General features: G+C 38.2%; 1 protein-coding gene across 4 annotated transcripts in view; it reads right to left on the reverse strand.

The window, feature by feature from the left end:
• Positions 1 to 27,154, reverse strand: part of DNAJC13 (DnaJ heat shock protein family (Hsp40) member C13) — a 56,613-nt gene that overhangs the window by 16,713 nt on the left and 12,746 nt on the right. For 3 of the 4 annotated variants that reach the window (XM_074859991.1, XM_074860010.1, XM_074859980.1), the window contains exons 6-38: positions 26,199 to 26,399; positions 24,870 to 25,076; positions 24,691 to 24,786; positions 24,442 to 24,533; positions 23,461 to 23,627; positions 23,282 to 23,361; positions 23,033 to 23,202; positions 22,077 to 22,176; positions 21,712 to 21,819; positions 20,996 to 21,151; positions 20,174 to 20,230; positions 18,724 to 18,845; positions 17,455 to 17,530; positions 16,338 to 16,433; positions 16,043 to 16,186; positions 14,873 to 14,887; positions 14,298 to 14,380; positions 12,942 to 13,095; positions 10,638 to 10,741; positions 10,404 to 10,563; positions 9,314 to 9,376; positions 8,887 to 8,988; positions 8,635 to 8,739; positions 8,056 to 8,258; positions 7,542 to 7,626; positions 6,902 to 7,056; positions 5,916 to 5,961; positions 5,544 to 5,698; positions 4,721 to 4,922; positions 3,851 to 3,966; positions 2,930 to 3,008; positions 2,211 to 2,346; positions 898 to 1,082 (exon numbers count right to left, since the gene is read on the reverse strand). In XM_074859991.1, the coding sequence (XP_074716092.1) occupies positions 898 to 1,082; positions 2,211 to 2,346; positions 2,930 to 3,008; positions 3,851 to 3,966; positions 4,721 to 4,922; positions 5,544 to 5,698; positions 5,916 to 5,961; positions 6,902 to 7,056; positions 7,542 to 7,626; positions 8,056 to 8,258; positions 8,635 to 8,739; positions 8,887 to 8,988; positions 9,314 to 9,376; positions 10,404 to 10,563; positions 10,638 to 10,741; positions 12,942 to 13,095; positions 14,298 to 14,380; positions 14,873 to 14,887; positions 16,043 to 16,186; positions 16,338 to 16,433; positions 17,455 to 17,530; positions 18,724 to 18,845; positions 20,174 to 20,230; positions 20,996 to 21,151; positions 21,712 to 21,819; positions 22,077 to 22,176; positions 23,033 to 23,202; positions 23,282 to 23,361; positions 23,461 to 23,627; positions 24,442 to 24,533; positions 24,691 to 24,786; positions 24,870 to 25,076; positions 26,199 to 26,399 (4,020 nt within the window). The remainder of the gene's footprint in view (positions 1 to 897; positions 1,083 to 2,210; positions 2,347 to 2,929; positions 3,009 to 3,850; positions 3,967 to 4,720; positions 4,923 to 5,543; positions 5,699 to 5,915; positions 5,962 to 6,901; positions 7,057 to 7,541; positions 7,627 to 8,055; positions 8,259 to 8,634; positions 8,740 to 8,886; positions 8,989 to 9,313; positions 9,377 to 10,403; positions 10,564 to 10,637; positions 10,742 to 12,941; positions 13,096 to 14,297; positions 14,381 to 14,872; positions 14,888 to 16,042; positions 16,187 to 16,337; positions 16,434 to 17,454; positions 17,531 to 18,723; positions 18,846 to 20,173; positions 20,231 to 20,995; positions 21,152 to 21,711; positions 21,820 to 22,076; positions 22,177 to 23,032; positions 23,203 to 23,281; positions 23,362 to 23,460; positions 23,628 to 24,441; positions 24,534 to 24,690; positions 24,787 to 24,869; positions 25,077 to 26,198; positions 26,400 to 27,154) is intronic. The other variant, XM_074860001.1, reaches the window with a different exon arrangement.

Raw genomic sequence — 27,154 nt, forward strand, 5'->3', positions numbered from 1 at the left:
AAGCGACTGTCCCTCCGCACTCATCACTGGTGAGGCCACACCTTAAATATTGTGTTCAGTTTTGGGCCCCTCACTACAAGACAGACATTGAGGTGCTGGAGTGTGTCCAAAGAAGAGACATGAAGCTGGTGAAGGGTCTAAAGCACAAGTCCTATGAGGAGCAGCTGAGGGAACTGGGGGTGTTTCACCTGGAGAAAAGGAGGCTGAGGGGAGACCTTATGGTTCTCTACAACTCCCTGAAAGGAGGTTGTAGTGAGGTGGGTGTCGGTCCCTTCTACTGAGTAACAAGCAACAAGACAAGAGGAAATGAGCTCAAGTTGCACCAGGGGAGGTTTAGATTGGGTATAAGGAAAAGTTTCTTCACCAAAAGGGTTGTCAAGCATTGGGACAGGCTGTCCAGAGAAGTGGTTGAGTCACTATCCCTGGAAGTGTTTAAAACACCTGTAGATGTGGTGTTTAGGGACATGGTTTAGTGGGACTTGGCAGTGTTAGAGGTTAAATGGTTGGGCTCAATCTTAAAGGTCTTTTCCAACCTAAATGATTCTATGATTCCAATATGTGCAATTAAAAGCCCTTCTGCACAAGCGACTTGTTCACATTTATCTATTCTTTCACATACAGAATGCAGCTCTCAGTTTTGTAAAGAAGTAGAGAAACATCATGTGTAGTTTGCTTATCCACAGTTCAACAGACAAGCCTAGGTCCAGAAAGAGGTATACTCTGCAAGAGGCTTCTCCTACTGCGTCCAGAAGAGACAGTAAAAATGGACAAGTGTCTTAAAACCAGAAGTGATTCTCAATTACACCTGATGGCCTATGCATTGAGGATCTAGGATTCTTAGCTGTGGAAAAGAGTTAGATTAAAAAAATTTATTTCAATAAGTTTCTTTCCATTTACCTCAATTCCATTTTCTCTTCTCAGTTCTTCTGCATTTAATGCTGAACAATTGACAGTATGGAAAGCAAGTTCTGTAGCAGCAGGCAACAGAGGAGATTCTTTGGAAAACAAAAGGTCATCTGATGTTTCAATGGTAATAGTCTTTATCAGCATAGGATAGCCTGCATATTTGTAAGGTTTCAACTCTGAAAGAGGAGAAGTTAGAAGTTTACATATGTGCAGAGCCTAAGCAATTTAAACCACAGCATCATTATCAGTGGAAGATATATCAGATATATAAGGACTAGAAGTCAAAGAAAGACAACATCTGAGAAAACTGAAGCAAGACTGAGCAGTCCACACAATCTGACTCCTTGTCACTTAAGAATGTTCACGCCAGAAGCTGACAGCTTCATGCAAAGAAACTCATTCAAGATTAATAAGACTTCTCTCCAGCTCAGCAAGCCCCCAGGCTCAGAGCCTTCCAAGTGATCCTTGTCTGTCTCCAGAGAAACGTGAGTATAGTTTTGTCTGTCTCAGGCCAGGATTGTCTAACAATAAGCCTACAATGACCTCTTCCAGTTGGCTATCGTATGTTTTAAATAATCATATTTTTCATTTCTTTAGGGTTCAGCAATGATAAAGAACAATTTCATCTTGCAGCATGGAGCCAACTGTGAGCCAATCTATGTAAGTCCATGCTAATGTTGTCATTGTCTCCACACAACTGACAGAGCTATGGTGGCATAGGAGGTTCTTAGTTTATCATTATAATGTAACACTTCAGTAGCAAAACACTTTTGGCTCTGCAGGACTTGGACACCCCAGCAGCTGCCAGCCCAGGACTGTAGCTAGAACCAAGGGTTAAGGTACACTGTCTCTTTCCCAGTTGTGAAAGTGGTAGTGTTGCAACACACTCAGAGGATTGTTAACACTGTCAGAATTTCTGCAAGATTACACTCATGTGGATATTAAAAGTGAGACAATCTCATTTATACCCAGAATCTGCCACTTGGGTGACTTGAGTACTAGTGAGGACTTTTCTGCAGACAGAATTGTAAGTCTAAGCTACATATGGAGGAAGATTCAAACTATTTAGTATTGGAGCAGAGAACTTCAAAAAGCTATTAATGCTTTTTTGAATGAAGTTTTACTGCAGATTAACATATTACTTAGAAGAAAAAGTCCTATTCTGAAGTCCTTTACCATAGCTGCAGCAAGCCAGAAACCAAATCAACAGAACACAGACTCAAAAACAGAGGAGATTAAAAAACTGACTGCAATGGCCACTAAAGAAATGAAGATAAAACATTATTCTGAGACACCATGCTTACCTTCCTTATGCCTGTTGAAGAGGATGCTTTGAGTTTTCAAGATCAAAATTATGTTTTCGGGATCTGGCCCATCTATCACCTTGGCAGACTTTGTGCACAGAAACTCATATGCTTTATTAACTTTTTCAAACATATCCTGCAAATAAAAGAGGAACAGTCTTAAAAGTTGCTAAGAACCCCCTAATTACTCCAAGTCTGCAGCATCAGTTTAGATGTAGGTAAAATAATGCATTCCAGGTTATTAGCCACAATGCTAGTTTTGTTGCCTTATTAACTTCAGAAAATACTGAGCAATACTGGTTCACAGACCGATTTTTTTGTCTCCTAAACTCCGCCATAGGCAAGAGACTAAAACCAAGTCAGTTCCACTATGAAAAAAGTAGTAAGTACAGTTTAATTGATTGTAAGAATAGGCAGAGGATGCAGTCTGTCTTTGAAAGGAAGCAATGAGCTTATTTAGGTCATGTGTAACTCTTTAAACCAGATGCTTTGAAATGTGGGTCTGACCCAGATTGTATCAGTTTACTGTAGAAATCCTAACATTCCTTGATTGACGTAAGTTACTCATCATTGTAGTATTAATCTGTACTCTAGTATTCATCTAGAGCATAGCTTTTAAAAGGGAGAAAGAAAATTAAAGTGGGCATTTCAGAATTCTTAATACATATAGCAGCTGAATTTGTCCCCACTTTAACACCATAACTTTGTGTTGTACATACCCTGCCTTCTGGATTCTTGTCTGGGTGATATTTTTGTGCCAGCCTGAAATAAGCTTTCCTGATCTTGCTTTCATCATGCCTATGAGAAAACAAGTCCCATTACACTGAGTAACATCAAAAAAACCCCAGAAAAACAAGCCTGGATTCTGACAACAGTACTAATAGTAACTGCAATTAAGTGAAAACTACAAAGCTCTCATTTCAATTTAAAAACTCAGCTTCATCAGCTGACACTGAATGTGGGTAATCATGTGGCCACAGAATAGCCAGAAATTTTAGAAATACCTCTCTATATATAGAATATACTAACCACAAAGGTACTCAGAGTCCCTGAATCTTCTAAATGAAGAATCTAAATGAACTATAAGTGGTAAGTTAGTAGTTTGTGATTTGTAGTAACTGCACTGTTCTTGGAGAATAAATACAAAGTCAGTTCTCTCTAGTCAGGTCTCTTCTAGAGGCCTGAAGTCAAAGACCAGTGGCAAGATAGGAGATAAATTCTAAGGATATTATCACCAAGAAAAAGGACAATATTTGTCAGTGGGAAGAAGGATGATTAGACAAACCAAGTTCCATTTTGAACATATTCAAGTTCTGCCATATTCTTTGCTCACTATGGCTGAGTCTAATGCTTGTCCTGTAACACAAGCTACTGAACGCTTTGAAGTGGAGCTCAAAGCATTTTTCCCCAGTTTCAGTTTATCTGAACAATTTACAATTATTCTCTCAAAATGCTGGAGTTGGATTTTCAAGTTTTGTTTCTTTTTAGATAAAGCAGTCTTCCACTGTGAAGGAAGTAGGTGCTAGACATAACTGAACTGGTACCACTAACTGGCTACAAGATAAGAAACTTCAGTTTTTTCAGTATACAGAGTTTATGTAAATGTAGTTATACAACTTTAAATACTGAAAACAACTTACTGGCCTTGTCCTTTGGGAAGGTTAAGGACTTCATAAGCATCATCTATTGACATGGTAGGTGGCTTCTTTTCTACCTCCTTCTTCCAAGCTTCTAGTGTATCTTTCAACAATTTAACCTAAATAATTATAATTTATTAGTGTTTCATTTACACCAACACATGTCATTTTTTAATAAAATGCTGCTTTATTAAGGAATCCTTATCACCCATCACCCTAAGTTCAAAGACCTAATCCTTTTGCCATGAATGCCTATGGTTCCCCCTCCAGTCAGGAAACAATTAACACTTTGCTTCACCGCAGTGCTGCATTTTATCCAAGATAAGAGCACCTTAAGTTTAAGATGTCTATGCAACAGTCACACTAGAAGAGGGAGAATCACTTAAATGATATGCAGTTCACATCTCAATACTACAAAAAAAACACAAAGCTGCATGAATAAGTAGAGCTGCTTAGACAGACCTAGACCATAGATTTGTACCAAAAAGATCTCAGCAGTTTAGTTAACGTACTGATACCAAGTTAGCTCAGTTTCTTGTCCAGTGTTCAAATAAGAACCCAAAAGTGAGGATTTTTTCCTCCACCAATCACTTGAGGTTCATTGAAACACTCTGAAGTTTCTTGGATGCTTTATTTTGCTTTTTTAATAGTCACCACAAGGAGGATATACTTAACGTATGATTGCTATAAGGCATGAAGTCTACTCTGCTTCAAGATAAAAGTGTTTAACATATTTGCTTATAAACTGAAAGTCAGGATCAGTTACTTGCAACAAGCCTAGTATTTTATTTCCTTAATTTTTTGTTACAAATCCCATTTTTAGGACTCTGAAAGATCAAGAACTAAATGAATCCTCAAATACTTTGTACTTACTGGATCTTTAATTGGCCAGTCTGGAAATCTGAGTGTATCACAAAGATGCTTGAGGTAATAAATATTACAGAACAGCTCATTTTCCAGTTGTGGGTAGTTGATAACTGGGATAGGACAGTATTGGTAGAGTGCTCTTGTATTGCTTTGAAGACGAGGGGTGAAATCAGCAAGATGAGCAGCAATCTTCTCTATCATAAGACGCCTAAAAGTTACAAAGTTTGGTTTAACACTTGCCAAGCAGTCCCTCGATCCTCAGTGACTGTACAAGTGTACTCAATGATTTCTTCTGAAAAGATTCTCCTTCTTAGTTTCCCACGTTTCAGAACAGATTCAGAATAGGATTCAGTCCTATTCTGTTATAAAGCTCTTTCGATGTCATGAAAATTAGTTTATTAAAAACAATGTAAAGTGACATTTTGCCCTCCCTCAATTTTTTGGGAGACCCTAAAAATGTATTGTAAAATTAGAGGTATATCTCCTAGATAGGTACTGGTAATGAGTACAGTAAGTATAAAGCAGTCTACATCAATAGTGAAGTCTCCACTCATTAAGGGAACTTGAGTATGATAGAGGCAGATGTAAAGCATGTTGTCAGGGAAATATTCCCCTTCCTGCTGCCAATTCCGCTCTCCCCCACCCTTGTTATTTTTGATAGAAGCAGAGGGCAATGCAGGACACTGCCCTTGCAGAAGGCAAACAGAGGAAAGTAATGAAACCATGGAATCCAGGTATTTTCAGCTTTCTCTAGAAATGTCAAAGACAAGACCTCTTCAGCATGAGATGTAGTTCGGATTTATTTGTCCCCCTGACAGAAAACAGTTACCTCATTTCATTGCTCCAAATTGCTTCTGGAGTGTCAAATTCTCCAAGGAATATCTCAGAAAATTTTTCTGGTTCATAGTTTTCTAAATAACACACCATTGCTTCAGGAAGAATATGTCCAAGTATACTTCTTTGAACTATATCTTGACCTTTTGTCTACAGAAGAGATAACATTGTCATCTCAAAGGTAATCTAAATTCAGTTTGTTAACCAACCTGAGATCTAAAACACCCTCCCCCTTTTACCTTATAGTTCTTAAATCCTAACTCTTGAGAACTCAGAAAAGAACAAGCACCAAGTATTGTTAAAACAACTATAGGTGGTCTGCAAAACTATTTGGAAACAGAGGTAGTTACTTTCACAATCTACTCACTTCTTCAGACTTGAAAGCTTGTTTTGTATGCGTATATTTCAAAAACCTAGAAGAGAAACAGCAGTTATTTTCTGTTTAATTGATATCTAAGGCACCCTTGAAAGATAAGCAGACCAACATAGTCCAGCTGGCAAGTCTCATACTCTTACTCCTTTATCTCAAAGTAAATGTAACAATTAAATGAATCTCTATACAAAGTCCATCAAATCCTTGGGAACACCACCAAGTTAGAAACTCCCGTGTCATAATGTTGCCTTATGTTCATTTCAGTCTGAAAGTCTTGTTCCTGAAAGCTTGTTTTCTCCACACAAAATAAAAATGAAGGTGATAGACACACAACCCTTCCCTACAAACCTCTCCCTGCACCATCAGATCACTGCAGGGATGAAATGAGATCATCTTACTCGAACTGCTGATAGTCCTGTTACACTAGAGTCATCATGTAAGCATGCAATCATTTCCCAATCCATTCTGCTATAGAAGAGACATAACTGGAGTTGTAAAGTAGCTTTCTATGAACTATTGAATTTAGAGGAAGAGTACTAGTACTAGTAGCCACCTGCATCTGCAGTGCATCTGTATCAGTACAGACTTATCTAACTGCTCTAGATTTCAATACTAAAACAAGCTATTATATTTTTCCACCACCTTTGATAGCTGCTTACTATCAAAAACTATATTAGCATATCAACAGCCTATATTACTAGTCTTTAGTGTCTGCAATGATTTGTTCTTCTAAAATAAGCCATGCCTAGTTGTACTGTTAGAACTGTATGATCAGGCCTGCTCTTGCTCCCTCCCTGGCAGGGTCATAAGCAATTCACTTTTTTTAGTGACTGACTAGGCCACGTGGAGCCATATCTTCTACAGGGTGCTTGCTTGCAATCTCATGTTGGTTCTAGCAAGCCACACTCCCTGGAGCATTTAGAGCAGCAGTCCTGAGCATGACTGGTCAAGAGGTATTTTTAGCTAGTCTTTTTCCTCACCTTGCAATAGGAAGTACATTGGAACCCGTGTACATCATGATAAAGAAGAATACTCCACTCAGATAAAAACGAGGTAACTGAGGGTTATCTTGCATGACATGAAACAGCAATATAGCAACTTTTTCCACAAGGATAGGATCAAAAGTCAGTAATAGCTGAAATCAAACACAAGCATTTAAATTAGCTGCTTGAGTAGTGCAAGTCACCCAGTCAAAACTGAAGTTAACTAATTCAGTATTGACACAAGCCAGTAAACTTAAAAGAATTTCAATTAAAGAATACTCCAGCCCCAAAATAACAAGTTTGAATCACAGAACGTTTAAAGTTGGAAAGGACCTCTGAAGGTCATCTTGTCAAAACCCCCTGCTCAAAAGCAGAGTCACCTAGAGCTGGTTGCCAAGGACCATGTCCAGGTGGCTTTTCAGTATCTCCAAGGATGGAAATATTTATTAATGATATATTGGCTGAAACATGAAATTTGTAACACCACCCAGTAAAATAAACAACTACTTATCCAGAGAGCTGCAGGATGCTACAGATGCTATTTGATGTGTTTGGCCCACAAAGTATTCACACAAGGAAGATGGCAGAGCAAGTCAGACTTTTACTCATTTAGATACATTTTTGAGGAGTTGCTTACCTGAGTGATATGAGGAAGGCAAGTACTGTCTGACAACAGCCTTTTCACTTTAGGCAGAGGTCTTATAATAGCATTGTCTTGATCCCTAAACAAAAAAATTAAAGTGGCACAGCAGTAAGCACACATGTGCCTTTTCTCTTTCAAGAATTAACAACTTTAAGCCATAAGTATCAGGCTATTGAGATCATATTCAGTGTCATTATAAGTGTGGTTTGACGCATTAAAGCAGCTTTGTTTTCAAGTTAAACAAGAGTCTGCCTGCAAGAGTAAGACTATGCTGCTGTGCATTAGAAATGCACATAGCTTGTGCATTCATTCTTGCAGTCCCTTTCACAATATTAGTATTGTCGCATTTACAAACTCCCCATTTGCCTGCAGAATTAATTACTACTATGTAAAAGGCTCTTTAATACAGTTCATTAATGTACTACTTGGTTTCTAAGAGCAGCTTTAAGACAGAATTTATGAGTCTGCCAGAGGAAGCCAACCACTTCTGCTGAAAATTAGTGTTTACCTGCTGGGAAAATATCCACACATTGTGATGAGCATGTTGAGTACAAGTGTGGCAAGGTCAGTCTCATTCAACACAGGCTGGCCGCTGGCAAGCAAGCACCACTTCAGCTGAGGGATGACCTGTAATGGTCGCCAGCCATCCATACCTTGAGCCCAGCAACGTGTTTTTGAAGTCAGCTTTCCACCGTTCCATAGTTCCTGCATCTATTGCAAGATTAGAGATTAATTTAATTGATTCTGCATTCAGAGTTACCTTTGCTCCTAACCATTCACACTCAAGACAAGCTTTTAATTGCTGTATGGCAGACTACTATAGTTGCATGAAATTCCAATGTATTTATAACTGTCAGGAAACATGAAGTAGAAATTGACAGATTAATGGAGGGATGGGCAGCCTTACCAAAAAGGCTGGGTTCTTGGCACAACATCAAATCTCTTATCAGGCTTTAATCCTTAAACAGTTACTTTGAGAATATAGTTTAGCATTGTTTACAGTTTTCCCCTCTCACTATTTGAAACACACCCAGCCACCAGGAGGGAAATAATTTGTCAAGTTTGAGAGTTTGAAGCTGACTGGTACCTCCTGAAAGCTGTAAGGACCACTCCTTTCTTTGTCAGCATTGCCAAAGTACCATTCTTTCTCGCTCTCCCTCTTCATATCAGGTGCCGCCTCAATCACATTGCTCTAGAAGTTGATGTTTATAAGAACAGCTTTAGCTTCAATGCAAGTATCACATTTCTACAGGAAATGTGAAAAGGACATCGCTTTTTTTTTTTTTTTTTTTTTTTAAGAATTGCAACACATGAGTACTAAGAAACAAAGGCCACATACCTGCAGAGGGACTGTAGCTCTGCTTGTGTGAAGATGTGCCAGAGTAAGCAGATCTACAAGAATTCTAATGCCATTTGAATCCATAAGGTCCTTCACATTTTTCTGTTAATGGATGAACTGAGTTAACACAAGCATTTTCTAGATAAGAGTTGTTACAAGTACTGAACTGTTTTATTCAAGAAGTGACCATGAGAAAACTCAAATTGTTCTCTGAAGTGACTAGAATGGTAAAATCACCACAATATCTAGATGTTTCCTTCAGCTTTCTCACCAGTAAATAACCATTATATCCCAGAACACTGTATCATTGTTTTAGGACTTCAAGACTTGAATTTTTTTCTCAAGTTAATCCTGAAAGACTAGTTCAGACCATTTTATAAAGCTGAAAGACCAATAAACTACTGTTAAGTGTACATGTCCACCTTACCTTATTAAGGATCAGTTTGTTGAGAAACAGTATCAATCTGTCCCGCTCAAGCCTGTCAGTGCACTATTGCAGCAGAAGAGAACAAATTAGTATTTGATAGCACATATTAGAAGTTACCTTCAAAAGTCAATACACCTGCAAAGATCCATTTGCTTTTGTCATGCCCAGGATAAGACTGCAGAGTTAAGTGTCCTGTTTCATGCACACCTAATAAATGTAGCTTTCTGCCACTGAGGAGGAAAGGTCTTGTTGCCCTCCATCCCCTTCATTGCTCTGGGTCTGATACCCAAACCCACTTTTCTGCTAAGTCTATTGTTCCAAAGGGACAGTGTTTGGATTCCCCAGTGAGCCAGTTAACACAAATACAAGGGGAAAAAAGAGCATGCTTTCAACCAGGAGAGAAAAATGGGTCTTTGATGTTACATCTCTGATGAGATCATGAAGACTCAAGGCAAAACAACAAGAGACTGCACTGGTTCAGTTCCACTTACAACAGCCATATCCAAAACCTATACTGATGTTAGCAAAAAACCCTGTCTTCAGACTGCACAAAAATGTATTTTTTGCAAGCTGTATCAGTTGGCAGACATAAGTTAACAGACATTTAATAGGCAAAGCAGTTACCACTAAAAATCTAATCCATCCCATGTGCCCATCTAAGGCTGCCATTTCATTAGGTCTGGGACTGTTCCTACTACTCTTGAAATCACTGTTTCAAAATAATGTGACATGGAACAAGGTTCTCCTCTTAAAACGCTTTATGCTGCATTTTTTAAAATGCAAGCACAAGGTTAGTGTCACACAAAGTTCCTTCACACTATTTCTGTACAGGCTGAAAACCTGTTAAGGCCGACATACAGAGACTAGTTTGAAATACTTTTATGATCAGCAGTTTTTTTTGTGAAACTTCAGCTGAATCAAGGGGAGATACCAGGAACACTTGGTGACAGCACGGAAAAGAGTATTCATGCTGCAGCTTCACGTTCTGTAAAACCAAAACTCGGGTTTCACAGCAACTTGAAGGATCCAAACATATGTTGGACTAGCTGTATGTTAACTACTATATCAAGTAATTTTAAATAATTCTTACCCTTTCTAACATCCCAACAATGTACTTAGTATCAGAAAATGGTCCTATTTCTTCATGACATCTTCCATAAACAATAGCCAATGCTTGCAGACATAAGCATTTCATATTCACTTTTGGGGTAAGCAAGAAGCGATGGTAGAGTTCATTGAAGAATTCATATCTAAGAGAGAGATGAGATTTTAGCAAAGAAAACAGAGACCCTAGGAATGAGATAGGATTTCAATAATGTCTCACGATTTTTTGATTGCTCCACTTGCTTCAGTTTCATCTTCTTCCAGTAGCAATCTTAGATAGTAATCCCCTATCTTTATTTCCTCAGAAAGGCACTCATATTTTACCTGCAACACAGAACAAGTTACTTAAAAGTAAAGATTGTTTCTCCTTCATTAAGGTTTTGCTTGCACAACAATACTGTACTTGCTTGTATCCATAAACTAAACAAGGTTAGCAACCCCTCCTACAGTCTGAGAAAGACTGAAATCTTCAAGTTTGCTGTTAAAGAAACACACATCTACAAAATATATGCCATAACCTATTGTTGCTCCACAGAACAAATGAAGTTTCTCATCTTATTGAAATCCCAGCTTCCAGGCTTTAAGTAACTTGTTTCTAATATCAGCTGGTTTTATTAACTAAACTTGGACAATACATGATGTATTCAGTGACTCAAACTTTAATAAGTAGTTATTCCATTGCAAGACATTTCATTCAATGTTACAAGAAGTATAAAACACAAGCATGACTTAATTACTAGTTGTACTTGCTATTATGCTGGGTAATAAAAGGCTAGAGGCATTAGTATACATACAAGACAGCTGAAGTGAAATTTCACAATGAGAGCCATCATTAACTTCAGAGCAACTACATTAAATTTAACCATATCCCTCAACACTCAGTGGTTTTAAGCATTTGGCAAGCACCTTGTTTAGAGGTACCTCTAACATACCACAAAAACCACTCTGCAGTGGTTTTTCTTATCTACAGTTTGCAGACCTCTGTCATGAGGCCACATAAAGTAATCTATAGATTTGACCACAGCACACGATACAAAGGCATCCCGCTAACTAGGATACTTCTGGAGCAAACTCAAACCACCATTCCCCTCGGCAAAGCAAAAGGTTCCAAAGCTGACAGAGAAGCCTTTGTCACCACTACATAGTTAGTTCAAATACTTACAGCATAGCCTGATAAAAGTATTTATTTCAAATATTTCAAAGCAAATCTCTGAGACAGCAGCTGTTCAAAGATCATGTTACAGAAACCCCCTCAAGCCAGTCCCAAAGCATCCTGGGCTGTAACTACAACAATGCTAATGATACATTCCAGTAGCATAAGCCACATAGGAACAGAAAGTACAGGTGGGAAGCCTGTATTACTAAATTTCAAATTTGTACTTTTGGTTCTGCCCCAGTTAGCACTTTAAAGTACAGAGATAGAGTTGGGATAGCAGACACTGTGGCACCCAGAAGTCCTGTATTTGACCCATATCTAAAGAAAATTTTGAAAGCTAAATGCCCATGCAAGAAATACCAATCCAAACCCAAACTTAGCTATTTACTGTATCAAGGTAAGGAGTAATCTGTGGCTGTGTGATAGGGATAAAGTACATACATAAAATAGTTCTTTCTCCTAAAGCATTAGCCTGATGTCTTGCAATTCTTTCTGATTTGCCAGAGTAGTCAACTTAGAATTCCTCAAAAGCAGCAGCTTACTTCTGTTTCACTAGTAGTCCTCTGCTCAAATTTCAAGTAGAAATCTGTACTGTGACAAGGATGGCATTGGGAATAACTAAGAATATCTTACGGTTGAATTCAAGCATGGCCTTGGTTTGCTTTAGCATTACACATTAATTAAAACGGTGTAGAACTGTAACAGTACTAGAGATAAGAGTAGAGTACAGGAATTGTTTTTTAGCACATTACTTGAAAACATCTTGCAAGTTGTTTTGAGAAAACCAGTTAGGACCATACCAATTGCTTTGCAGAAGCTTGAAAGGCTATTTTGACTGTAGGTACTGCTGTTCCTAGAATGTGAAAACAGTACCCTCAATCTATAATTTTGAGAGCAGCATGGTTTTAGCCACATAACCTATTCATGGTTTGGCAACCCAGCATTTAACAGCCTTAGGATCACTAAGACATGATGAAAATAAAAACAAGGAACTTGCTATCAGGAAGAGTTGGGTTTCACTACCCAAAAGAAGTCTGATGGAGCACATTCAAGAACAAGTATGACTTATCTTGACAACAATGTAACACCACCTCTTTTCCTCTTAATGTAAGAATACTTCAAGGGTTCTGATCATCTTTACAGTGTCACTTGTCAGCCTGAAGAAGTTTCAGGTTTGCAGAGTGGCACTGGACAATAATGCCTGTTCAGAGCCTCAAGCTTTAGCAGTTTATTCTGTAATCCCAAAAGAATTCTAGCTTGCAGTCAGGGATTGTCAACACAAGACCCCCTCATGTAGTTAGAGACAGAAAAGTGACATTTTAAGTAGGCATTTTACATATGCAGCTTCATCTACAGTAGGCCATTTACCTCAAACTCCTGATGGTTCCATGAGATAACATTAGCACTACCAAGTTCTCTGTCAATATTAAAAGCTCTCATCTCAGACTCAAGAGTATCTCTCAGTTCTTCCCGTGTTTTGAAGTTCCAAATCAAGTTTGATCTAGCATGATCCTGAAGAAATCTAAGGAAAAAGGTTACACAGTTTAAAGCCCTCAAAACATTATCTGAAAGGCAGACAAGACTCAGCTGGCAAGCTAGAGAAGATTAGCATTAGAGGACCTTAATTAGAAGGCACTGAGTATTGGTCTTTAGTTTGTTACAGTAGTTATGGTTGTTCATTTGTGTAGTGTTTTCTTAGTCAGGGAGGTCAGCCTAGACTAAAACATGCCTGTTGTCATCCCTTTTGGCTCAATTCGTTATCTGCATATAGTTGATGACCAGGAGACATGCAAGCTATTCATCATATCTGCCAGTATATGGGTTACAAGTGAACAATAATCCAGGGCAGCAGACATGCACATATTGAGTGTATGTTTTAAACAAAAAAGTAGTTCATGCAGGAAAACAGAAGTTGATGTCTCAAGTGTCACAAGACAGTCAGTGGACATTCTTCAGTGGCAGTTACAAAACAGCCTTTGGATCCAGAGACTGGCCGAGAGCAGCACTTTAATACTCAAAGTTTAGGAGCATGCAAGTCTTCCTTTCACGCAACACTTGTGCAGAACAGACTATATAGTTGACCTTTAGAAACATTAAGCACGGAATCAAACCGTTAAGTTTAGAGTTTTGCAAAGCTTGCTTTCACAGAGTTTGTTCAATGGTCAGGCTTTATTAGTCCATTGAACATAATCCCCCTAGCCAAAGTAAAGTGATAATATCTTTTTCAGATTGTAAGAACTCACAGGTAAGCAAGCTATATTTAGGACCTCTGGCACTATTTGAAATCCAGTGTCCATGAGTTTTCTCTTTGCCTGCCTTAAGCTCATTTTTATTCCAATTCAAGTTAAAACATGTTGAGTAACTTACAGGTTGATGCACCAACATACTGCAATGATTTTCAGTACTACTTTGCTTAGCCTTTAACATTATGTAGATCTGTACCTGCAGTTCATTGTTCACTCTTTATTTTGATTCAAGGGGAAAAAAAGGATGTAGTTTGATAACATTTGAGAAGTTTTCCAAATTCCCCCTTTCCTAAACACAAGCTAAATCCATAAGTACACCTGAGGATTTAATTTTTCATAAGTTCCTGCTACAAAGCTCTTGCACTATTTCAAGGCAGGAAGAAACTGGAATCAAGCCACAGCAACTCAGAAGATATTAACAAAAATATCCAGCCAGGTAATAACTTGTGAGACCACCATACTAATCTCAGTATTTTACCTGTAATAGAAGAGATCCCAGTTTGCTTCTATTTTTATTCTTTGGCGTCGTTTCCTTAATATCACTGGCTTTTGAATAATGTTCTGCAAAAGAGCCAAGTTTAAGTTAGTAAAAACAGATACTATGCATTTTGCCCTTTTAAAATAAAAAACTGCTGTTTTTTTACTCCTTCAAAAGCCACACTAAGTTAAGCCTCATTAATAAGGTTTTCTTTTCTAGAAAGTAGTAGCAGACTTTCACAAGTGTTATTTACACCAAGTTAAATTACATCAGAGAAACTTTCAGCTGTTTAACAAGTCATTCATTTAGAAGCAAGTTATCCCTGAGAAAAGCTTAGTTCCCATCACCATAAGCACACATCAGCTCCAAAGCTGATGGAGAGGGAAACCCATAACAAGAATGTTTTGCTCTTGAAAGGGAGTAACTAGAGCAAGTCACAAACCTGACTTGGCCACTGAAAGGTTCCCTGGTTTGATCAAGCATGAAATCGATGCTATACTCTACATGAGGTACCACATGCAAGCAGAAGTCTGAGCAACATAATTCACACAAGTGGCAGAGATATACAGACTCACCATATTGTTTCTGTCCTGATTGTGATGGAAAGTTGGAAGAAAAAGAAAAGGTACATTTAACAAGCCACTGAAGTAATTGAAAGTGGTAATACCAAACTTGCTACCATCTTTTCCAAGTTATACTTGCATACACTTACTGTGAAATTAAACAGCTCAGAACTCCAGACAGAAAAATTGTTTAAACTCAGTATCTACACAAGATGTTTGAAGGGCAATTTGCCCTTCCACCACTGTTTTCCACATTTCTCCATTAATACTGTTTTGAACCTAGTTCACCATTATTCCAGAAATACGACCTGTCAAAATTCTGCACCACAGTCTACATCAAATTTGAGCTAGGTTTTACCAAGTTAAGGTTTTCCCAAAATCAAAGCTTATTGTTACATCAGATCAAGTACAAAGGCATTTTTAATACTCTGCATTGCATCTCTCTTTTCACCCTTCCTTTCATATGTAATAGTTTCATTTCCAGAATGCATAAAAACAAGCTTAGTCAGGAGACTACAAAAAGTTAAGGGAAACACCTCATAATTCAGAGAGCATCATACAGAACATGACAAAATTAAAGGAGAAAGGAGACTAATACTAAGAACTCAAGCAGTGCTTAAGCTATCGTCTTATCAGACCAAAACAGTTGCTTATCTTTTCAATCTTAACTGTGGTTTTATGGATAGTTTTATGTTGCAACTTAAGTGCTGAGATACCTATACTGAAGGTAATACTAAGCTTCTTCAAGCAGATTCCATAACTAAAATACCACTAGCATAGTACATCATTTTGGATGCAAACAATAGTCATAGTTTATTGCAAATGTAGGTTAAAAACTGGTTTTCAAGGAATTTCCTATTACCTTGTATAATTAATTATCTTGGAAGAAATGCACATAAGCTGTAGTCCAGTTTGATAAGGTTGGCTAAAGCAGGAACAAACTAAAACTTAATACTTATATTGAAGGAATCCATTTGCCTGCTTTACATTCTCCCTGGAATCCATTTCTAACCCAAGACAAAGAGTAGTAAGAGGCAGAGAATTTGTTAAAAGCAGAACTAGGAAGCTTATCACATTCCTGCACTTCTACTACTGTCAAACTCCCCTCTGATTTCATGGAGTTGTAGGTGTTCCTCTCTACACTTCGTTGAGTTGCTGTAACAAAGAGTTTCAAACACTTACCTCTTTCTGAGCTATGCCCATTCTATCTCTCCAGTGCATCAAGACTAGATCCACCTTCTCTTTGGCAAATTTTTCAACTTCCTTCGCAGCTTTTCCAGCCAGTCTCTGCCACTCTGGCACTTTATTAAACTTGCCATACTGATCCTGCAGAATAAATCTTATTAGTTATTTGCAGTTGTAGGCCTATACACATGTTTGATGTAGGTCAATGCAACAGTCAAGTGTCTGTATTAGAAAAGTCACTAAGACTGTACATCTATATAATGGAAGAGGTAAGACAGCTACATTTACTTACAGTCGCAATTTTTAAGTTATCTCTAACATGCATCCTATCCGCATCTTTTTCAGGAACAGGATCAGCGCTATCAAGGTATGCCAGCAAACCTGGTGGCTAAAAACATTTAAAACCAGTATAAACACACACAGCTAATAGAACAGAAACTATCCCATTAGATAACAAGATCATTTCTTTAAATTAGATTTCAAAACAGAATTTATATTCTACACTGAAGCAGGTATGTAAAGCTACATCAGTTTTCATTTTTATTAGTGAAATGCCATCATCCTCAACAGAACCATTCAATAGAGGCACATATTTAGCTGCCGTACAGCAGAGCTCTTGCCCATATCCCATTTCTTAAAGGAACACTTAATAAAGCTAAGGACTGCAGGAAGAAAAGAGTTGATCCCACAGCTATATTGAGGGGAATGAACACTGTAACACTGGAATCCATCCATATCCTCTGATAAGGACTGAATGTTGCGTGTGACATGAGATGAGATAGTCTAATTTGACTAAGTCTCCCAGAAGACAGTGACCAAGATTAGGACAGTTTGCTCTGCTAAAAATGAAGGAACTGCTATTTTGAATTTAAAATTAGGTATTTTTCAAGATTTAATAGTTCCTTACAACACTGTTCTTTGAACTAGTTTCACCGAATTAACTTAAGCAAGAACCTTTCAGGAGGCTGTAAGGGTGAAAGAACATGGAACTATCAGCCAATACATAAATTTAACTATGTTAAAAGCAAAGTTGGACAGGCATGAAAGCATAGACAGAACTGTTGGCTTAATTTCTTACTGGCACTAAGCATTAGAGACTATATTTACTAAGCCTCCCACATTTTTGTCCTTTAAATAAGGAAAAGCACACCTTATATTTAAGTTTTGTGTCATACACCATTTTTAAAAGTGGCAGGAAAAGTAACAGAAAACTTTAAGAACCCAAGATGTTTTGTACCAGTCGTCAATATCCTTTAAATAGCAGATGCCAGACTGCTGATCTCCCAGTCTAGACTTCCCCCTTGGAGGGGAAAGGGCGTATGTTTACTCTATAGACTATCACAAGTTTTCTAATACTGCAGGCTCTCAGATTTGATTCTTTCCCTACTCCATATCCCATTTTTACTCACCAAAATACGTTTCAACAAGTTCATAGCAGTTTTGTTCTCAGCTGTCCAGAGGCCAACCAAATGTCTACTTAACTGCCTGAAAAAGCCATTGAAATTAACAAACTGCAAGTTAGTATTTTAAACAGATTTTTTTAAGCCACTAAACTGACACCCTTACCATGCTGGTGAAATGAAGATGAGCAAGAGCTTCGTGCTCTTGAATGAGTAAGAGCACAAAGCATTATATTGTTCCAGTTCAAGTATATGCTTAGCATGCTTTAAAGTGTTGCCTTTAAGAAGTTCCAGTGAAGTTAGTGGAACAGTAGCAGCACATGCTTTTTGATCTAGACCTCAAAAGAACACTTGAGCAATAGAGCAGAAACTAATCATCTAATAACCAAGTGTAAGTTTATTCAGTCAGTCTTAAGTTACAGTTAAAGTTAAGAGTCTAGAAGCCATTAAGAACTGTTAACTGCTTTACTTGAAGCTCTCAATACCAGTTACTGGCTAGGAAAGCCTTTCTGGGAGCCTGCCATCTATGCCAACTGACACTTTCTGCCAAATTTGTCACTAGGGTTCTACAGCACTGAAGCACTGCTTACAAACATGTCATTAGTAGCTCCAAACAGAACTGGTAAGACGGAAGGTTTCATACCAGCTCTCTCCTGGATGACATACAGTGGCAACAAGTTCCACTTGTCACTACATTGCTTAGCAGCTCTTTAAGCATTCAGGAACATGCAGCTAAAACTTCCATAATCTTGTATTTGGGTGGAAATAATTGATTATCACTCATTCTCCCCAGCACACCCTCAGGCCTAGTCTCAGAGCTCACAAGTTCTACTGATCGCTGAATTCAGTGAATGATTTCTGTATGAGGAGACCTCTCTCTCAGATGGGGCAGGTTACCCTAACTGCATGCAAGATACAAGATGTGCACACCGGAATTCATACAGTTATATAAGTTGAACCTTTTTACAAGTTCCAGACATTCCACTTGCCTTTACTTTCCCTGAACGTTTTCAGGAAAAAAAAAAAAAAAAAAAATCAAAACTTGGGCCTTTAATGAGTGACCAACCCAAGTCCCATTTTGGCAAAAAAAAAAAAAAAATCAAAGGTTTAAGTGGCTGCAGTCTCAGCTGAAACTTGCTCTACTTAAACATAGCAGCTGCTAAAGAAAATATTCTCCTAAAGAACTGCAAGTGTTCTTCCCTGACATCCCAATGTTTCTAGTGTTAGCTAGGCCATTACTTAGACTTTAACATAATATACCAAGTGAGACTGACATACCTATTTGTAAGCATCCTCTGATCTGTGCTTATTGTAAACATAGCAGTGTGCAAGTGACGAGGTAAGGCACCTTCACTGAGGGCAAGATCTTGCATTTTGGTAGCAATCTCTTTGTCTCCTTCCTTTGGAAACAGGGCAAGATGATTACTAAAGAAAGAATCTTAGTTAAGCTGCTTTTATCTTAGTCTACAGTTCCAAGGCCTTCTTGACCATCAATTATATTGTCATTTAATATCCAAAAACCAGAAGCTATAGTATGATGGGCTTTAAGTGCAAGTTCTCAATAGCAACTGATCAAAGTTGTAGTAAAGCCACAGCCCAGATAATTGGTAGTTGTATCTATGAGAAAAGTGACACATGGAGTAAGATGCATGTCTCCCATCATAGACCAGGAGGTTGGTAGTACACTTACAAGTACCCTTTCCACACTGCAATGGCAAATTAGGGTTAACCAAAGAATGACAGCTGCAGGTAATTGTTTGTTGCTTGACTTTGGTCAACAGTAACCATTTAAGAATAACTGGTGCTGTTTGGTTTAGGCAGCCACATGGCTAAGACTGTCACTCTGTCGAGATACATTAGTTGCAATGAATAATTAAGAAAAAGTTTTCACTGTATTTTTACTTGCCACTATAGCGGCACTGTAGTTCCCACTGTAGTTCAAATGACAGGAGTTGTAATAACATTAGCTAAAAGTTGCTATGCTGTTTATCAGGTATATCAATGGAAACTTGCAGTTTACAATACCTCTATTTCAAGTGTTCATTCACTTCCATTTCAAGAAAGTACTAGATGCATTTCAGATGCATAAGCCATTGTGATACAATGAGGCACCAACTTAAGCCCTGAATTTCAACACAGGAAGTGTCGAGAGTCAGTTAGCAAGGTCACCCCACAAAAATCATGAGCAGCCCTTGAGAAGTATGGGCATGGCCCATACATCATGTGGTATGGAAACTAACAAAGCCAAATCATCTTTTGTTGAAACAGAAAGAGCAAGAACAGAGACTGACATCACTAGTCTGCTCTGGAACACTACTGCCTGCTAATCCCAGTCCCATTCCATCTGGCAATGCATCCCAGGAAATACAGCCTCTCCTCCTTGAGAGACCCTCTTCAACATGCAGAAGTCTGGTGGCTCTGAGGTATGTGACTGAGCTACATACAACATTAACAGCCAAATCCTGACTGCAGTATGAAAACATGCAAGGCACTACCTATTGTCCCAACTCACATGCTTTCTGAACCCCCAAGTGTAAGATAAAGCAAGTTGCTGTATTAAACCACTCACAGTTAAGCAGGTGTTCTGTTCCTCACCTCCCCCCACCCCCCCCAGGAGAAGCTAATATTATTAGCTAATATATACAACATAACTTCTATTGGTAAGCAATTGCACTTCCAAAACAGACAATACATATGCTATCCCAGGTAACATGGATAAAAATCTCACCTCTATTATAGCCTTCATTACCAAACCTGCTCCTTTCACAATTGCCATGGAAGGGTGCTAAAGTGGAACATTGACAGAATAATTATCAAAGTGCAAAATTTGAAGATTAGACCATCTGTGATTCAATCTCCTTAACTCATCTACATGGCTGTTCTACCTCTAGTTCTGGGCAAAAGTTAGTATTTCAGTTTTGTGAAAGCTAGCCCCAGGAACAGTTCCTACCCTATGCCTTTAAATAAGAATCTCTCATGCAACTGTCCGATGGTGGTGTTGGCACTGAACAGCAGTATATACCAAAGAAGCTGGAATAATGCTGGGGAAACAGTCTGACACAAGCACACACTAACCAATACGCAGAAGACCGTACTGTTTTTACAGAAAGAAATCATTGACATTGTAGCTAAAAATCCAAGACTTCTTACAGGTCTACTACTGAAGAGGATGTTACTCTTTTGTAACTCTTAACTCTCATTCACTGAGAGAGAAACAAAAGAAGTGGTAGATTCTCTGAAGAGAGGAAGATCCATGCATCTGCTGACTCTAGCTTAATATTTAACTGGTGTTTTAAAGTGTTTCTAGAAACAAGTCTTAGGCCATCTATTCTACAATGATTTGGCATATCATTCACTATAGAATAACCACCTCAACCTTATATCTGAAGGTAAAGCAATTGGTCACTAAACTCACCAAGGTAGAAAAGGTTTAGGCACATTAACTAGCTGAACTGTAGACAAATTTGTCTTTCAGAAGAACAACAAAAAGTTCATGTTCACTGACTACTTAAGGCCTCTAATAATAAAAAAAAAAATTATGAAGTTTTACCTGAAAGAGCTTAAATAGTGTTCTTCCATTAGATGCCACCATTTCCAACAACATGTCAAACTGCTGCCCCTCAGTAGTCTCACTATATGGAGCACATAGGGCAAATGTCAGGAAGTCCAGAAGCGAACTAATTACTAGGGCACCTGTCCCATGATCCTGAAATTAGGAAGACAGGTATGTAATACAGATACAGTGTTGTTCCCCTGCCCAAGAGTATTCATGCAAGTTTTATTCAGTATTCATGATGCTGAAGGTGTTCTTCTGTGCCATACCATGAAATAGTCTGCAAACAAAAATTACAGGTTTAAAATATGCCCATTACTCTGACCATGGCAATAATTTGGTAAAGCATTGGCTCCTAGAACGTATCAGACACTCATGACCTCATGTACTGATATGCTGCAAGTTACTTTTTCTAGTTTTAATCCCCTAAACACCAGTTTACACTATTCTTTTAGTTAAAAGGAACACCCACTTGCCATATTAAACATGGAAACATTTGTTCCACGACACAACTCAAGTTCTGCAGTACAGATACATTGTAACCTGTCAAGATCCAAACCTATTTAGAACAAGCTTCAGTGCCAGCCCTAGCTGTTCTTTCTGCACTTCTACTACACGTACAAATACATTCAAAGATATATCCAAGTACAACAGTATTTTCACAGCAGTTAGGAAAGGCACTTAAAGCTATCCATTCCCAAAATTTGACTTACCACATGGGAATTGAATTTGTCTAGTAGGTTTTCTAGAAACTTCTTGGAAGAAAGAAGGGAAGCTTTGTTCAGCTGCTCCTGCCTCAAGTCATAGTCATCATGCATGGGCTATAAAAAAAAAAAAGTATTCACTATGCAGTCACATTTCAACCCTCAGTTCTTAACAACCGTAGTCTGAAAGCCACACTCTGAACCCATAAAAAGCATATCCTACTTCAAGTTCAACTTCAGCACGAAATCACTGTACAACAAGTTATTCCATGTTTTGAGCATGCTGTAAGTTGGAGGGCAGTCCCTATTTCTACATCTTTCCACAGCCTGAAGTTTACACATTCCAGTGAAAGACTCTGCAATTTAATACTTACACACATAAGAGCACAAAGCATGTCAATAGAGGCGTGGGTTACTCCATCATTGTTCCTTTTGAGGGCTTTCACAACCTTCACTCCTAATCGTTCTCGAAATCTTTTGAAAGGAAACCAAAACCACCAAATTAGAGAGGAAACAGAAATCTTAGTTTTAAGATAAGTCCAACTGAGGATCAAAAGTGGCCTGCTCTCACTGCATTTACATTGTAAACCTTGACTTCTACATCAATTTGAAATTCCTTGGTAGGAAAACATTAACATTGACTTCACTGTTAACAATATGTGAAGAGCACATTCACCAAAAGAAAGACATATTTCTGTAATTACAGGATAGTGATAGTACAGGACACTATTCAGAGAGACAGAACTTTATAGAAGTCTCAGACCAAGTGTGTATGTTACTCTTCACATCATTGTTGCCCCATAGTCCAGAGTCAGAAACATTCCAAAGAATTTTTCATTTTTAGAAGAACATCAGGCTGTTTTTCTGCTTCCTTATGTTATCCAATTAAGACAAATTCCAAGCAGCCTGTAGTTACTGTAGGAGTACAACTCAACTTTCTAAAATCAAGTTTTATCTTGTGTTGAACCGAAGATAACAATGGCATCAATATACTTTAAGAATGAAGAATTGCCTACTTCAAGGCCAGATGAAGGTGCATTTTAGAAGTTTTTCTACTAGGAAAAACATTAAACGATATTTGACTCAAGGCAGAGAGTATTTAGCAATGGAAGGATCAGCTTTACATACTAATGATCATCTGGGATTCTCAGTTTACACCAAAGCCTGATGACAGCCTCATACTACTGAAAGCAATCATGTACAGAGTCCTCTAGTCTTTTCCAGAAGTGAGGCTTAACTCCAATTCTCAGTTTTAAAGATAAGACATCATCAAAAGCTCAAGTACTGTTTTCACCTACTACTTTGAAGCTTGAAGACACTTCTCACTTACTTTGGAAGCTGAGTAAAGGCAAGGAAGCCTGCTTTTGAAGCCACTAGTCGTCTTACTGCTTGGAATTGGCTTTCAAGCTCTGCATTAGATGCTGCAATATCTCCTTCTTGTGAGAGCAATGCTGTTATGGCATTATTAATGAGTTTCTCCTTGTTTTCTGAGAACAGACCCTGGTTAAGAAATAACAGTTATCAACATCTTTATGCATTAACAACATCTTAAGAGGATGGGCAGAGGATTTATTCTTACATCTTGTGTAACTGCGTGTAGTACCCCACTGTAGGAAATGTTAGCATTGAATCTGAAGACAGCATCTGCAAAGTTACCATCTGGAAGATGACATAACAAAAGTTAAGCGCACAGTACCTAACTAAATATCTGGATGCTTTAAAGAGCACTATAAAATAATGTAATAAGCATTAGCTTACTTGGAGGAGCAGCCAAAAACCTCAGATGAAGGCTCTCTACTTCTTCATCTACAGGCATACTGAGTAATCCCCAACGCTGGCCTTTGTGTGTGGAGGTCATTTTCACACAGACATCTCTATTACCAGAAGCTCTCACTCCATCCAACAAGCTAGCCAGGAGAGAATCTCTGCATTTGGAGAAAGACATACGAGTACAATTTAGATCAGAAAAGCAATGCCAAAGAACCAAGTTATAAGAGATAGGTGGAAAAAAAATATCAAGCACAGAATGAACTGCAGCAATACTTGGAATCTCAGTAACTAACATTGGTGCTAACAGCTACACCTCTGGAAGAAGTCACTAACTTTCAAGTGTTCCTTTATTCACTGTGTAAGACAGAACAGAGCTGTCTTACACTCAGTGTAGCCAGCTACAGCCTTTCACTAAAGGGATCACCTGTAGATTATCTGTTAATGAGTTACAGGTGTTGCAAGCCAATTCATTCCTGTGCTTTCCACAAAACCTTGCTTAGCAGGATTAGACTGCATTACTACTGCAAGTGCACTCAGGGACTAGTCTGTTGGTTGTTTTAAATAGAATCAACTAAGACCATCTCAAGCAGACAGCTCAAAGGGTTTACAGCCTTCATATTTCCATATCACTTCAATTCTGCTTTCTGTCCTTGCCTCAGATATACCACTTAACCAAGTACAACATACACAGAAAAACATTGCTTAGGAAAAACAGGCTGTATCTAACTGTCCAACACCCTTACATGTGCATCAGAAAACTTCTCCACAGATTTGCTTAAAGTCAGGATAAAGGTAAAGGGGAGAGATTTAGATCCTGTAACAAATCTTTATTTGTAAGTGGCAGACCACTAGAATAGCAAGGCTTTGAGTTAACACTTCCAAGAGTCAAAGTTTATGGAAGCTGAGAAACTAGCAGCACTACAGTGGCAAGTTACATTCGCATTTATAACCCACAGGTGCTCCAGTTACCTTTCTGTTGAAGAGTATTTCCGAATTTGTCCTTTGATAAATTCAATAGTAAAAAGCTGGGGGTTTTCACAGTCACATACTATTGCAAATACCTAAAATTAAGAGATAAGGATCACATTCATGAAGCAGTGTTAATTTTTATCTACTCTACAAATTAAGGCCATCTTATGTATACTATGAAATTCCTACTATTATCATCTTTTAGAGCTTCTATTTGAGGAAGTGGTACTGGGAAAGGTTGCCTCTCACCTCGCCTAAAGGTTTCAGAGTTGCAATGTTATAGGTAGCTGGATCCCGCTCAACTAAGCAAGCTTCTGTAAGAGCTAGTACTCTTTTCACAGGTTCCTTAAAAAAAAAAAAAAGCACATTAAGAAAGAGGATTCTTAGCACTTCAGCGGAACGAAGTAAGTTCAGTCTGATACCCTTACCGAGTGTCTAGGCGTTATTTTTTGAACAACAAACTCTGCTAAAGATGTTACAGATTCATCATTGCTGTATTTTCCAAAGCGAAGATTCAAGTATTGCTCAAATTCTAGGGATTCTTTCCTTATTCGCAGAGAGATACCTATGAAGTTGCCAGCATGCTCTATTGCACTTTTGATAATTTCCTCCCTCTGCTCAGATGCAAACAGGTGCTGCAAGTTTTAACAAGGAAAAAAAAAAGGTGAAAAATATGGCACAGTTCAAGAAATCAGTTCCACAAATAATCCTCCACTATATAGCTAACAGTAGAGAATCTTCCCAGCAGCTAGGCTTGCCTTTGTTAAGTGCATGGTATAAAGAGAAGAAGTATTTATTACACAAGAGATCTGCTATTAAGTTTACATTTGCCTTTAAAAAAAAAAATCTATAGCAGCTATTCCTAAAGGATACCCTGCTACACATTAGCATGCTGTTAAAGCAGACATCTGCATGACCTGCCTGTCCACCCTTGGCAACAGATCCTGACAGCCTGGCTGGAGTGAGGAGCCAGAGAACCACAGTGGCAGCCCTAGCTGCTACCTGTAAGGGCTGCTATCCAGCCTTGCTAGGCAAGGTTAGGGCAGCTCTAGAGGATCAATTATATATTGCTAGTTTTCTGCCACAGAAAAGCATGCTGTATTACAAAAGATGTGGAAACCCTGAGCAAGAGAAGAGTCCTATTTTGTTAGTAGTGACTGAGGTAGTCATATTTATATTAGAAACTAATTCCTAAAGATCCATTTCAGCTGCTTGCAATATAGTATACAGAAACCTTTTTAAGATTTTGAAACCAACATTATACTGCAGTATTCCCCAAGCAAAGCTGCTGAATATAAGATCACAGGCCTAAAAGGAAGTGTTACCACTGATAAATCTATTTCTGAATAGAAACCCTCCATTAGTTAGGTAGACTAGTAACACTGCCTGTCACCTCTATAACTGAGTAATGTCAGGAAACTCCATGTCCACATTGCAGTCATATTCACTATCCAAATAAATAACTGGATATTTTATGGTCTGTAGTTTTTAAACATGCAATAAGCAAAAAAACTCCAAACATTGCCCTCAAATGTTTTAACTAGTTTCCTGTGGAAAAGAGGTTTTAAAACCTGTCCACAAGCCTTGAGGCTCCACAGCTGGGACCCAAAATTTGAGCATACAAGTATGTGCATCTATGTTGAAGTTTAATTATTAAGTTGAATTATTTAATTTAGTTAAATTAAGTTTAATAATTTAATTATGGAGCTATAAACATCCTAAGCATCATAACAAAGATGTTTTGGTTTACTACTCACCAATCTACTAAATCCTCCATAGAGGATACAGAAGCCTCCCTGATAGCCAGCAATATCAACAAAGCCTTCAATGTTTCTGTAGTCATAGGAACACAGGACTTTATTTGTTGCAGGATCAATTTGGTCAATACCTCCAGGAGTCACTTCCAGAATCACAGGTTTCCTTGTATCACTCCAATGGTGTTTATAGCAGTTATACCTCTGCAGAGAGAGTTACTTTTAGACATTTACACACACCCCTTTACTACACAGCAATAGTTCTTTTCCAATCTAGTAAGCAGTGTGGGTGTAAAGTTCAAAAAACTATATAGTTTCCCTTAACACTCTGATCTACGTTAAGAACCCTATGAATCAAAGAAAAGTAGCTGTCAACTGACACGGAAGTCACAGCTTAAACGACACATTTTGAAGAGAGAACAGCAATCACAGAACAGCCCCTCCAAAAGGGAGTAAGTTTCTCTTGCTGCAGAACACAGTCTATTCATAGACTATGTGCACTGTGGTTAGACAAGGAAATAGCTACTGCATCAGATGCTGTTATTCAACTAGTTAAGACTAAATTAAGGTAAACTTATCACAACAGTGCAAATTTTTCATCTCCTGCAGACATGTTCCATTACAAATACAGATTTACTGAAACCAGCAAGAGTTAGAGGTCTCTTCTAAACTACAGTAAGACAAAGGGGACCCTCATATTCCAGCAGTGTTACTATGCTCATCATTGAAGATTTATTCTATGCAATGCCTTAAGTTACTTTAAGTGCTATCTTCTGTGACCAGAAGAAATAAAACCAAATATGAAGTCCAGCACTGTATACTGCCTTGGTTACTACATTACCAAGATTCATTAAATGGCAATATTGTATTTAATCTGACCTACAGAAATCCTCCTAGGAAACAGTATTTCCACATCAAGTGTTAAGGAGGTTATGCAGAAAACAATTTAGAGTTAGAAA

This window comes from Strix uralensis, chromosome 1 (assembly GCF_047716275.1).
Source record: "Strix uralensis isolate ZFMK-TIS-50842 chromosome 1, bStrUra1, whole genome shotgun sequence".
In the NCBI taxonomy this organism is placed as follows: Eukaryota; Metazoa; Chordata; class Aves; order Strigiformes; family Strigidae; genus Strix; species Strix uralensis.